This window comes from Arachis stenosperma, chromosome 7 (genome assembly GCF_014773155.1).
Source record: "Arachis stenosperma cultivar V10309 chromosome 7, arast.V10309.gnm1.PFL2, whole genome shotgun sequence".
NCBI lineage: Eukaryota > Viridiplantae > Streptophyta > Magnoliopsida > Fabales > Fabaceae > Arachis > Arachis stenosperma.
Window position 1 is genome coordinate 3,026,455 of NC_080383.1, and position 13,725 is coordinate 3,040,179.

The window sequence follows — 13,725 nt, forward strand, 5'->3', positions numbered from 1 at the left end:
CCTATACTAATTTTTTTTTAATTAGGTCATTTTTAGCCGTAATTGGCTTAATTTTATAAGGACCAAACTAAAAAAATTTTGGTGCAAGGACCTAAATAAAAGAAAATAAAGTGTAAAAAACCTAATTAAAAAAAATTAATATAAAGATTCAATTAAAAGAAAAAATACAGAAACTTAATTAAAAATTTTACAAAATTATAAGGATTAATAGAATAATTAATTTTTTTTATTTGCTTTCAAATGATTTCCATCAAATTGTGTTCATTATAGTTGCTATTGGGATTTAGATAAATTAAAAAAATTATACTATTTCTTTTTAATAACATGACATATGATGAGGCATATTTTTCTATGTTATGTTATTCAAACCATATTACTAAAACTAATCTAGAGTTATTTATTAGAATAATGTAGAGTTGTACATGAGAGAGTTAGAAAATAATGTTGAAATCAGTTAGAAAGTTACACCAACTAACAAAAACAGAATTTTTTCTAACTAACTACTCCTAATATAGTTTTTCATTTTAATGAATACAATAGTCCTTCATTCTCAACTAACTAGTTAATGATAATAGTTGTTATTCACACTTCACATAGTCAAATAAAAAAACTGAGGAAGACTAACTATTTATTAGGAAAATTGAGTGTTTTATGTGAGTTACGCTACATGTATGCTAAAATCAGACTTCATATATGCTAAAATCAGTCATCAAAGTTAGTTACTAATATAAAATACATACTAAAATATAAATATACATTAAAAATAAATTAAACTATACATATATTAAATATAAATACATTTATGGTTATTTAATGTACAAATAATATTTTTGGTTATATATATAACATAAGCTAAGTATTGATAGAATCAGACTTCATAAGTACTTGTTTAATTTATCGGGAGAAATGTTATTAGAGGATATTAGAATTTATTATTTTTAGTTATTAATTAATTAGTTATCAATATTTAAAAATATAGAATAAAATATATATGTTGTTATGTAGATGACTAGATTTAAAAAATTGAATTAATGATTAAATGATGACTAAAATTAATAAATTCTGATAATTCTCTAACCTTTTTTATTTATTGGTATAGTAAAGTTTATATATATAAACAAAACATTTTTAAAAATTAGAAAAATTCTTAAATATTTTTTTATGTATATAAAATAAGAAAGAAAAAGCATAATATAATCTGTGGTTGAAAACTTCATGAAAAATGAGATAATAATTTCTTGAAAAATTATCTATGCTAGTCTAGTTTGGCTCTACACCTATTTATAATTCAACTGCGATATTGAATAGGATTTTAATAGAGTTGATGATTGATATTAGAAGCAATAAATATGGGCTTGTGGCTGATCAAAATGTTCATTGAGATATATGTCCATAATTAAGTTGGTACACAAATTAACCTAATTAGCTTTTACTATCTGTGGATATATATATAATATTGTTTTATTTTAACTATAATAGCCACTAAATTAAATCTCACATTTTATCTATCAATAAAAAAAAAAGTTATATACATTATTGTATGCTTACAAATAATAACTTGATATATATATATATATATACTTCAAAGTAAAATATGATTTTCATCATTTTTTTAAATGGTCATACAATTAACTCTTATAAAAAATTAATTATATATCAAGATAATCTAATGATATTTTAGAAATATTACAAAGTTGGAAGTTTATACACCAAACTTTGTGTCACAATTCACTTACTTATGTGATTTGAATAGTGAAAGAATGAAATGTCCTTTAATTTATGGTTTAACTTGTAGTATTCAAATTTTTGTCTGATCTTTCCTTTCTAGTGCTAATTAACAAGCAAAGAATCTTGTTTCATTTCTTCATCATATCTTCTTACCAAAATCTTGTTGTCTAAAATAATTAATACATATTTTACAAGACATCATATTTAAAATGAATTCATTATTATACAATAATATATAATTGTTATTGCAAAATAAATTATATGGTCAAGAGATAAAATAACAAAGACTTTTCTCTCCTTTTTTTAATTGATATTAAGGATAAAATTTTGTGTTAAACAATTTAATATAAACATTGATTTATCAATAAGTAAAAACTAAAAAAAGCTAATGTAATCATTAAATTTATTAAAAATAAAACATTAGTTTTTTTTTCAATAAGTTATTTGAATATTTGTTATATATTAAAGGATAAAAAAATTTTCAAATATACTAAATACACCGATATTCTAATAATTTTAACGGTTGATTTTAATTATAAAAAATCTATAATATATATTAATTAATTAAAATTAATTATTAAAATTATTAATATTTTAGATACATTTAAAAACTTTGCTAAAGGATAAAAGGTGAAGATGGCGTGCTAAATATGAAAGGCATATCTACCATGAGTTAATGCAATTAATAAGACACCATAAATAAAAAATATATTATATTTATGAACCCACTAAACCCAATAAAATCTCAGCCCACAGAAGAAAATATATAACCAGGAACCACTTTTCCAGCACCTTGTTTTAGTTAGTTTCCTGTTTCTTCTCCCTTTGTGGCTGTTCAAAACTGCCTTTCATGTCACTCAAAAATTACTATCTAAATAAAAAGTTTATTTTTTCCTTTTTTGTGACCAAGAACAAGAAATATCAACTACAAAACAGTTGAATGGCCAATTCAACCACCATCACCACCATTATTACAGTTAATTTTATTTTCTTAAGTATTTGATAATTTTCTCAATATAAAATATGAAAATATATCAAAACAAATTTTGATAAAATTATTCTAATTTAAGATAAAATTCCCATATTTTTTATTTTTTTTGTTTTGAGATATTTACGGATAGCTGACAAAAATAGAAGAATTCCAAAATGAATTAATTCGTTGGTTTCATTATGAGATTCCATTATTTTGACCAATGAGAACAAGAAGAATCTCAGACAACAATAGTGAAGCATGATCACTTTGGTTTAACTTGTAGTGTAGTTTTTATCAATTAATAATTATTATGAAGTGATGTTACATTCTTTTTATAAAAAAATTAATTTATTTAAAATTAAAGTAACGAGAGTAAGTGTAATTTATTTAGATATAATTAAAAAATAATTCAATACTATATATGTATAGTAAAAAATTCATATTATTGAAAGATAAAATTAAATTAAAATTTATTTTTATATATCGTTTTTGTCCTAACGTTTTCGTCATATTTAAGTTACTAATGTTTCAAAATCGTCTCAATTTTGTCTCGCCGTCAATTCTGTTAACGAATCTCTAACAGCAGAACAATATTGAGTCAATTTTGAAACGTTAGGAACTTAAATAGGACGATTGAAACGTTAGAGCAACTTTGGGGCTTATCCCAAACATTGGGGACAAAAACGATACTTTACTCTTTTATTTTTTAATTATAATAAATCATAATAATGTTATATCTACATTTTGAGTTAACCACACTAAAATGGAAACAATTATATATATAACATTTTAGGTGACCAACAAAAAAAAAATTGGTGGCATAATTTAACCAAACCATGTGGCTTAGCTTCTTCTGGTTTTTTTTTTTTTTTTTTTTTTACTTTTAATTTTAACCATTCTAATAATTAAATAATCAATTAATTGTGAAAACCACAAAACAGTCTTCTTTTAATATATCTTATTTTGAAATAATAATTAAGTCATGTGATGTTTCAATTAATTCTATCTATCAACTTGACAAGAAGAGGTATTCACTTATTAATTAATGACCAAATTCAGCACTATATCTGACACTTCTAATTCCATTGATGTATATGAAGATATATACATTTATGATATGATACCATCTTTTAAGATATTTATTTAATCAACATGTATTGGTTTAATTTAATTTGTTTCCTCTTACCCTATATAATTCAAAAACTGTTACTTATTAAGACTATATATTTTCTTCTCTGATCTTCTCTCAATAACACTTGTTACTTCGTCTTCTTCTTCTTCTCTCAATAATGGTGGCAACAAGGTGCAAGGAGGTTTTCTTTGGAATATTCATGGAAGCCATGGAAACAATTCTTTATGCTGCATTCACTCTTATTCTAGCACTAGGTATGTATAAATTACTTGCATTATTATTGTATAATAATAAATGGAAATATATTATATATATAATAATGTTTGAGATTGATTATATATATATATATATATTAGGAGGATCAATAGTAGGAACAATAGCAGGAGGAATCAAAGGGCAAACAACAGAAGCTGGTTTTCTTGATGGAGCTGGAAAAGGAGCAGTTACAGGAGCCATTGCTGCCATTGAATTGTTGAACTTTAGAGCCATCGATGACCCTTTAACCAAGGTATGTATTTACTATTTACTGCTAATTAATAATAATAACAAACCAATATCATAATGCAAATCAAATTTAATTTCATCTTTTAAATATTTTTTTTCATTTGGCCATAGTATAGTGTGGCTAATTTTTTTGGATATGGAAAAAAAATTTAGGTTTAATTATTCTATTGGTTTTTATAGTTTTGTAAAATTTTTAATTAGGTTTCTGTACTTTTTTTTTAATTGAGTTTCTGCACTAAATTTTTTTAATTAGGTCCCTTTTAGTAGTAATTGACTTAATTGTATAGGAACTTAACTAAAAAAAAATTACTGTAGGAACTCAATTAAAAAAAATTTTGTGCAAAGATTTAATTAAAAAAATATATAGAAACTTAATTAAAAAATTTATAAAATTATAAAGACTAACAAAATAATTAAACCCAAAATTTATTTGGCATAATATTCAATTATTAGATTTTATGATATTTTTTAATAATTCTGCGCACAAATTTTTAAAAATACTGTAAAATTCAATAATTGAATGTTAGCACTAAAATTTTACTAATATTTAAAAGAAATAAACGGTATAATGTTTCCATCTCTTTCTAAGTTTAAAACAGTTATAGAATTTAATTTTTAAAAGATTTTTAGCTAGATAATTAATCAGATATTGTCACATGAGTAAAAATAAATAATTTTTAAATGTATTATTTAAATATTTGAATTGAATTGTATAACCCTATAATTGGAGTGGGAATTGTAGGCATTGATGAGCAGTTTATTAAATGGGAAAATCTTTATGGAATGGATATGTCCAGCTGTTGCTCAAGCCTATCACTTGCATGTAAGCATTAATATTTATACGGAAATGCTAAAAAAATAAAAAAAAATCAAATTTTATTTTATTTAATATTAAATAATATAATTTTTAACTGTTTTTGGTTAATTATTTTTTATTATTAAATGCTTTTTATATTTATATATTTACTATTTTCAAAATATCTGTTATTTTAAAATTTTGTCTTATTTAATATTTATTAATTATTATTAAAATTAATAAATTTTAAATAAGATATATTTTTTATTTTTCTAATATTACCGTACATTAATATTGTAAAATATCAAATAAAATTTTGGTCATGAATTTGTTTCAGATGAACACAGCAGAAACAAGTTCACAGAGAGAAGTATCATCAAATATTTATGAAAACAAAGGGATTACAGGGATGGCACAGAGTGTAATTCTGAAGCTTCCATTTCAGAAATTTAAATCCAATAAGAAACTAATGTACATGTCAAGCTGCTCAATTTGCTTCCAGGTGAGAGAAAATCTCTTTCAACAATTAATGCACTTGTTTCCCAAAATAGAATAGGACAACAAAAGTAGAGAAATTTTTTGCATTTCACAAATAAGAACTCAAAATTTCTATAACTAAAAATTATTCATTTATTTTTCTTGTTACTACACTTTGCACTTTAATGTGGAGTTTAATTGTTATGGTATTAAGCTTTGATTACCATAACAAAACTTATACAATAGGTTCATGCATGAGACATAAAAAATAAAGTTTTATTTTAATACTACGTCAAAAATTTTACATAATCATTCAATTAAATATTTTTTTAATCAAATTTATACGTTTAGATATTTTGTAAGTAATAAATTTAAAAATAATTATTTTTTATGTAACAATATGACGTAGCAATATACGTTGGTTATTCGTGTAAAATTCTTTTAAATTATAAACGTGTATAAAAGTTAAATTAAAAAATAATAATAATAGAGGAATCTAAGGTATATTATACCTATCCAAATAATAATTCTAAGAAATTATTCAAATAAAAATGTCAAAAATATTTTTTTAAGATATTTTATAATAATTAAAATTCAACACATATAATTGATTAAATTATGTTATTTTTATTAAAATTAGACTGGACAAATCAATTTAACTGAAAAACTAATAAATTATATTTTGAATTGGTCTAAATTAATATTTTTTTAAAAAAATAACTGCAATATCCCTATTATAAAAAATATAATAACTAAAATACCCTTATTACACACACATATATAATATTTTGAAAACTCTAAATACTAATCATATGACGACAGATAAGTAAAGGGTTGGAATTTATAATTCTCAAAATTAATATATATAACATGAATATTTTAATCATTTTCTATAATAAGAGTATTTTAGTTATTTTTTATAAAAAGTTATATTAATTTAGATCAGTTTAAAATTTGATTCACTATTTTTCAGTCAAATTAATTTATTTAGCCTAATTTTAATAAAAATAATATAATTTAATCGATTATATATGTTAAATTTTAATTACTAAAAAATATTTAAAAAAAAAGACGTTTTAGAGACTCTACACATGCCTTCTAATTATAGAGATAAAACATGATATATTAATATATCATTATGTATGTCTACCTCGTTGTATACGAGGAGAATGAACAAATGATTATAATATTTTAGAATTAAATTTCATTGTTGGATGATGATGAAACTTATGCATCATACATTCCATTATATATTTAATAATAATTACTAATTAATAAATATATCTGATCACCAAACTAAATTAGCTAATGCCTTTTCTTTTACATTTGGATTTGCAGGATTTTGAGGATGAAGAATTGATTAGGATACTTCCAAAATGTGGCCACATTTTTCATTTACAATGTATAGACAAATGGTTAATCCAACAAGGATCATGCCCTATCTGTAGAACTCATGTTTCTTCTTATCACATTCATGACTTGTAGTGGCTCATCCATTTTTCATACTCAAAAAGTTCGTGAATAATTTATTAATTACTACTTAATTAGTAGTGATGACAAATTAGTGCTTCTTCTTGACTTTACTCAAATTTTATCTCCTATACAAATTTTAACATTAATTTTCAAAATTGAGAGACTGAATGTTGAATTATTTATTTTTATTTATTTTAAATAATTAAGAAGTTGTATCTAGTTTATCTTTCTAATAAATCTTGAAGGCTTAAGATTTAGGTTATTCCAACTAACATTTTTAATTTTGTTTCATCCATAATTTTTTTTTAGGTAAGTAATAATGATATATCAACAACCTCAATTAACAGCTAATGAAAAAGAAAAGAGCAATATAGAGCAAATTATATGTATACAGATTGAGATGCATCAATCTCTTTTTTCCTTAGTTGTCAATTATAGTTATTGATATATATATATATATATATATATATATATATATATATATATATATATATATATATATATATATATATATATATATATATATATATATATAGTATTGTTAAGTGAATGGTCCAAAGTTATTATTATATGAGGATTATTGAAAAGTATAACCAAATTACTCAAAGGTTTTTTTTTTTTTTTTTTAGGATTTAAATGCAAACAAAGAAAATATCAAATTCCCTTTTATCTTCTTTCCTTAAATATCTTTATCTCTATAATACTAAGGTCATCATTATTAGTAGAGTGTTACTATTGATAAATATTTGTTAAGGTGTTAACTGTTAAAGGTTAAAATATACTAATTAGTAAGTATAGATTTTTTCAATTTCATTGAAAGAATTAGAATTTGTTACTTTTTTCTGGTAATAATTAGTAATTTATTTAATAATAATAATAATAATAATAATAATAATAATAATAATAATAATAATAATAATAATAATAATAATAATAATAATTTATTGCATATTATTTGTTATTCTTATTAATAAAAAATTGAGGTATTTTTTATTGATCTCTTACTTAAGTTTTATTCTTCTTTAATTATTATTTCACATATTAACAATAATTTAAATAAAATTAATACATTTAATCCATTGATAATCATTATTATTATGCAAAACTATCCGTATAAAGATATTTTTATATAAAATAATAATTTAAATATTAATGTATATTATATTAAATAATTTACTTAAATTATAATAATTTTTTGTCCATGTTATTTTCCAACCCGATAAATTAAAGACTAATCTGTCGCGGATCTGAGCTTTATTTAAGGGTTTGTTGCTGGCTAATAGGTTGCTGCATATAAAAGTCAGAAGTTGAACTAACAATACTTGTTTAAGCGGACGAGTGAGCTGACTACTCAATCAACTTCTATTGGTTATAAAGTATGATTAATTTCGCTAAAAATCCAAAACATATTCTTATAGCATCTCCAACGGGCAAAAGTTTGGAGCTCTCCTACTGTGTTGTCAGAGAGAAAAGAGAGATGGGCGGTTGAAGAGAAACTCACTTGAGTTTCTTCACGCAATTCAAAACGAAGGAGTCCCTCTAAATAGGGATTCCCATTAACCAATACACAATTGCCAAATGGCAAGTAAAATAAAAAATTATATAAAATATTAGTTAATTAAATAATTATATTATATAATTTAATAATAATTATAATGACTAATTATATTAAATATTTATATTTTTATTTAATTAATAATCTATATTAATTAATTAACTAATAATTAATTAAGTAATTAAATTATAATTAATTTATTAATAATTATAATAATTAAATAAATTAAATAATTAAATTTTTATTTAATTAATAATTTATATTAATTATTTATATCATAATTAATATTAAATATTATTTATATTTATATTATTATATTAATTTAGCCGTTGCAAAACTAGTCGTTCTAAAAATAGCCGTTAGATGTGGAACGAGCATTCAGAGTGTTGCAAGCACGCTTTGCAATTATAAGTGGTCCAACTCGTTTTTGGAAAAAGAAGAAGGTTGCCAACATAATGAGAGCTTGTATTATATTGCATAATATGATTGTTGAGGATGAAAGAGACACTTATGCAGGAAATTTTGCTCAAGGCTTAGAGTATGATAATGTTGAAAATGGCTTATCACAACCTCAGCTGGGAGAGGAAGATTTTGTACTATACCATCAATTTCTCTAAAGAAATGGCCAACTTCAAAATAGGCAGCAGCATAGACAATTGAAGGAGGACTTGATTGAACATATATGGCAATTTCACAATGCTTGTCGTCAATTGTAGAGTTTAATTATGTTTTTTTTTGTATTAAGTAATTTTACAAATTAGTGTAACCCCAAATTATCTATTGTGTATTATTGTTATATATGAATTTATTTAATATTAATATATTTTTAAATTTAAATATTTAAATTACATTATTAAAAAAATTAATTATATTAATTTTAAGTATTTTAATTAATTAATTAAGTGAAATTACAACAGGGACTAAAGTTAGTTCCTTTTAATGGAGAAGAGAGAGATGGTTTAAGTTTCTATTTACTGTTTATGACGCAAAAATTGATGTGGAGTTACTTTTTATCACAAGTGGGCCATAAACAAAAACTGGAATAAATTTCTATTAGAGATGGTATTAAGGCCTAAAAGGGCATCTAGTCAATTCAACCGGGCCGGCCCAGGAAACTTTCTCAAAAGAACCCAAATTGGTAAATTCATAGATCATATGGGGGCATTTCGGGAAACCAGAAAAACACCACCAACAAAATCACAGTCCACTGAAACTATTGTCTTGTTTGGAGCACTTTTCAGCTCAGAGACAGACACAAAGATATGGCTTCGTGGTGTGCTTCGAGGTGCTTTCAGATTCCGGCGATGGACGTCGCCGCACTCCGCAACCGCGCCTCCATCGCCGCCGCCGCCGGCGTAGGGTGCGCTTCCATTGCCGGCACCTCATTCCTCCGCTCAACAAAATCAAAGCGCGCTTTGCCATTCACCTGCTTAAGCATCTCAACTGATGCCAGTTAGTTACAACAAAACCCCTTAAAATTTTTCTCATCAAAATTCAAACTTTTCGTTAAAATTATACTCTTTTTCACATTTTGATGTGTTTCCAAATCCTGGGTCATCTTAACTTGCCCCCATTTTTTTTCTTTAATTTATTTTGACTGTGGTTTTTGTGTAGGTTTAAAGGAAGCTGTTAAAACTGAGAAGGCTCCAGCTGCATTGGGACCGTATTCTCAAGCAATCAAATCCAACAACCTTCTCTTTGTTTCAGGTGTTCTTGGCCTTGTTCCTGAGGTTAGTCAATTTTTCTTAGCAATGATGCGTTTGTTTCAGCTTACTATTTTGTTAGAAAAACCTTTTTTTTCTAACTTAAAAAAATGTTCAATTTTACCTGTGGTTGAATAAATATTAGAAATAATAAGGATAGTGTCAATTAGGCTTAATGTCTCCCAAAAGTTGTGAATATGTGCATTTATGATGAGCCTAATAGTAGCTTCTGAGATAAATTAGTTCTCATCTTCTTTGTCTTTTAGATGATTTTAGTTGTAGAATCACCTAGGCTTAGTGTTTCCCAACATTTGTATATATGTCCATTTGTGCTGTGTAATTGAGAATTTTTTGTGTTGGTCTTGAATGCAGACAGGGAAATTTGTCTCTGATAATGTTGAAGAGCAGACAGAGCAGGTACCAGAACTTTTGCACTTGCAACATTTCAATGTTATTATCATATAGGCATAATTTGTTTAGTACTTTTGTTGGTGATTTGTTACTTTTCTAATGGTTCGGTGTGTATGAACTTTAATTCTTCATTTGTATGTGTTCTCCCCCTTCCCTAAAAGGGCATACGTTTCTTGATTTCATGCGATTGTTGTGTTAAATGTGAATATAAACCCTGGATAGTGATTTAGCTTCAAATGAATGAAATGGTTTGTATTAGGACACAATGGTATTTGATTCATGTAGGTGGCTTTTATCGTATGAGAAAAGACTTTGATGATGTTGTTGTTGTTGCATTCTTGCAAACATTTACATTTTAGTTCAACACAAGTAATATTCTCAAGTGCATTGAACTGATTCACATACTTACCATTTAAATAATTTTGCATTGCAGATCCTTAAAAATATGGGGGAAATCCTTAAAGCCGGTGGTGCCAATTACTCATCGGTTGTTAAGACAACAATCATGTAAGAATCCCTTGCTCCACTATAGTTTGATTTTATGTTATGAGTCTCACGGGACTAATTCCTGAAAAAGAATCACACATCGGGGAAAAAGAGCCTTATAAATCCCATGGCTCTCCCACAATAATAGCTAGCTTTTGTGGTAATGAACTAATGATTCTCCCATGGTCTTGTAGCTCATTACAGATTGGATTGGTGATCGTGTGAGTCTTTGGCAAGATGACTAGTTTTAATGATTTATTTATTGCAGGTTGGCTGACTTGAAGGACTTTAAGAAAGTCAACGAGATCTATGCTAAATGTGAGTTCTTTTGTAGTGATTTTCAATGTTTGCTTGACGCAGTTTATGTTTGAGCGAATTCTAAGCTTGCAACAGCATGTCTAGGTGAAAAGACGAGTAGCTCCGTCCTAAGACTTTCCGTTTGGTTCACTAGTCTCTGTTGATGAAAATAACTAGCATTTCACTTTGCATTGCATGTTATGAAAATAAGTAGCTTTGAGGTTTAATGGCACTTAACTCTCCTAAACTTTGAAAATGTGCAAATTGACCCCCTAAACTTTCCTAATTATGCAACTTTATTACCTTAAATTTGTTGAAAGTGTGTGTGTTTTTTTTTTGTTTTCTCCGAAAAGCATCAACATGGTCAATCTCTACATAGTTGGGAAAGCTCAATTCACACATTTTAAAATTTCAAGAACTAAAGTACAAATTTTTGTGGTTTCTGTAATTTAAATTTGAAGATTCATCTATTATCTTGCCATAGTGAATGAATAGTACATCATCATATATGCTAAGAGTGGAAACTGGAAATTAAACTAAACTGATTTTGAAATAGTAAGGTTTTTTCAGTCTCCAACTCTCCATATTAATTTCAGATATTCAATAAATCTTCATTCATTGACTTTTGTGTTTTCAAATGGTTTCAGATTTTCCATCAACTCCCCCAGCTCGTTCAACATATCAGGTAGCTGCATTGCCATTGGATGCAAAGATTGAAATTGAGTGCATAGCAGCTCTATAAGCAAAATTGAAGCACCAGTTTCATAATAATAAACCTTGGCCCTTAAGCAAAGTTCAGTTAATTAATAATTCAAAAGGGTGCATATATATCCTAGTGTTGGAGTTTTATTTTGGATTTTTTTGCCACCTCTTTTGAGTTATCATGCTCTTGTCATTACAATTTGTTCTAGTTACTTGATTATGCGGCCATTAAAAGTGAAAGAAACTAAGCAAACATGTTGTTTGTTATGCAGCTTCTTGTAGAATTTTATCACATAAGAACGAACATGCAATGATGTATCACTTCTTAATAATAGTCTTAAACATTTTGTCTTAATGTTAAGTGAAGGAAAAAAAATGCAAGAGACAATCAATTTATTGGAATCTTAAAATTGTGCGCTTCAGCTAAGTAGCTAATATCTGGTTATTAAGAAAAATATGTTGCATGTATGAACAAAAATAAATAAATAAATAAAATAAAGTTTAATTACTCTATTAGTCTATATAGTTTCACTGAATTTTCAATTAGGTTTTTTTTTTCTTTTTCGATTGAGTTCTTATATCATATCACATTTTATAATTAAGTTTATGTCGTAACAAAAATGCTGGAATTAACAGAATATTTCGTTAAACAAAATAAATGTCTAAAATTAAATATTTTGTATAGTTTAACAGAATATTTTGTTAATTTTAATATTTTTGTCACGGTGGGAATTTAGTTACAAAATTTTATATGGTATAGAGACTTAATTGAAAAAAAATATAAAGATCTAATTAAAAATTTGGTAAAATTATAGAGACCGATAAAATAATTAAACTATAAAATAAACATCTATTCAACCAATGCAAATTGGCATAGACGAATATCCTGCACACCAAAAAATAAACATCTGTTCATCCTTATTTTATTGATTATGATGTTATCTACTTATCTCGAGTTAAAGTAATAAAATTATGGTACATGCTATGGTGTCTATATATACTTGTCTAATTTATTAAAAAGAGATAAAAATTAATATTTAAATTAAAAAATATAAAAATAAATAATTTTTTAATATTTAAAACTTACTATAAAAGGCAAGTTCGGTAATTCGACACCAAAATTATAGGTACCACCAATTTGCCTAAAATTATTGCAAAACCACATTTACCACGTTTTGTAACACATGATCATCATATCATACCTTATGTTAAGCAATTAATGAATTTCATGTAGTAAACATTGCAAGAGTAATGTCGGATGTTATATTCACACTAAATTTAATCTAAAATGAAAAAAGAGAATTAGGGTTGCAAATATATTTTTTGCTTAACTCCTGGCTCTTGAAGGAATAAAAGTAAAAGTTTGTTTGGGTGAGTTTATAAGGAAATATTTTTTTTGAGTTAATTTTTTAAAAAATTTTATGAAAATTTAAAAGTAATTTTATGTTTTGATATCTAACGTAAAAATTTTTTTTATTTATTAATTAT

The 13,725-nt window shown here is 25.1% G+C and overlaps 2 protein-coding genes across 2 annotated transcripts; both read left to right on the forward strand.

The window, feature by feature from the left end:
- The first annotated feature begins 3,868 nt into the window (after window positions 1-3,868).
- Window positions 3,869-7,129, forward strand: LOC130939204 (NEP1-interacting protein-like 1). The gene is made up of 5 exons (XM_057867326.1): window positions 3,869-4,087; window positions 4,190-4,341; window positions 5,080-5,160; window positions 5,471-5,635; window positions 6,949-7,129. The coding sequence occupies exons 1-5, from the start codon at window positions 3,991-3,993 to the stop codon at window positions 7,093-7,095; spliced, it is 642 nt and encodes a 213-aa protein (XP_057723309.1). The 5' UTR covers window positions 3,869-3,990; the 3' UTR covers window positions 7,096-7,129.
- Window positions 7,130-9,834: 2,705 nt separating this feature from the next.
- LOC130941358 (reactive Intermediate Deaminase A, chloroplastic) lies at window positions 9,835-12,592 on the forward strand. The gene is made up of 6 exons (XM_057869835.1): window positions 9,835-10,090; window positions 10,253-10,368; window positions 10,714-10,758; window positions 11,186-11,259; window positions 11,507-11,556; window positions 12,183-12,592. Exons 1-6 carry the CDS (start codon window positions 9,901-9,903, stop codon window positions 12,275-12,277), a joined length of 570 nt encoding a protein of 189 aa, XP_057725818.1. The 5' UTR covers window positions 9,835-9,900; the 3' UTR covers window positions 12,278-12,592.
- The last annotated feature ends 1,133 nt before the right edge of the window (window positions 12,593-13,725 follow it).

Bases quoted from the DNA above. Each gene is read 5' to 3' on its own strand.
- LOC130941358 (XM_057869835.1), top strand. From the start codon at position 9,901: ATGGCTTCGTGGTGTGCTTCGAGGTGCTTTCAGATTCCGGCGATGGAC. The intron at 10,759-11,185 runs GTACCAGAACTT...TTTGCATTGCAG, and splicing joins TTGAAGAGCAGACAGAGCAG to ATCCTTAAAAATATGGGGGA. The intron at 11,260-11,506 runs GTAAGAATCCCT...TATTTATTGCAG, and splicing joins GTTGTTAAGACAACAATCAT to GTTGGCTGACTTGAAGGACT.
- LOC130939204 (XM_057867326.1), top strand. From the start codon at position 3,991: ATGGTGGCAACAAGGTGCAAGGAGGTTTTCTTTGGAATATTCATGGAA. The intron at 4,088-4,189 runs GTATGTATAAAT...TATATATATTAG, and splicing joins CACTCTTATTCTAGCACTAG to GAGGATCAATAGTAGGAACA. The intron at 4,342-5,079 runs GTATGTATTTAC...TGGGAATTGTAG, and splicing joins TCGATGACCCTTTAACCAAG to GCATTGATGAGCAGTTTATT.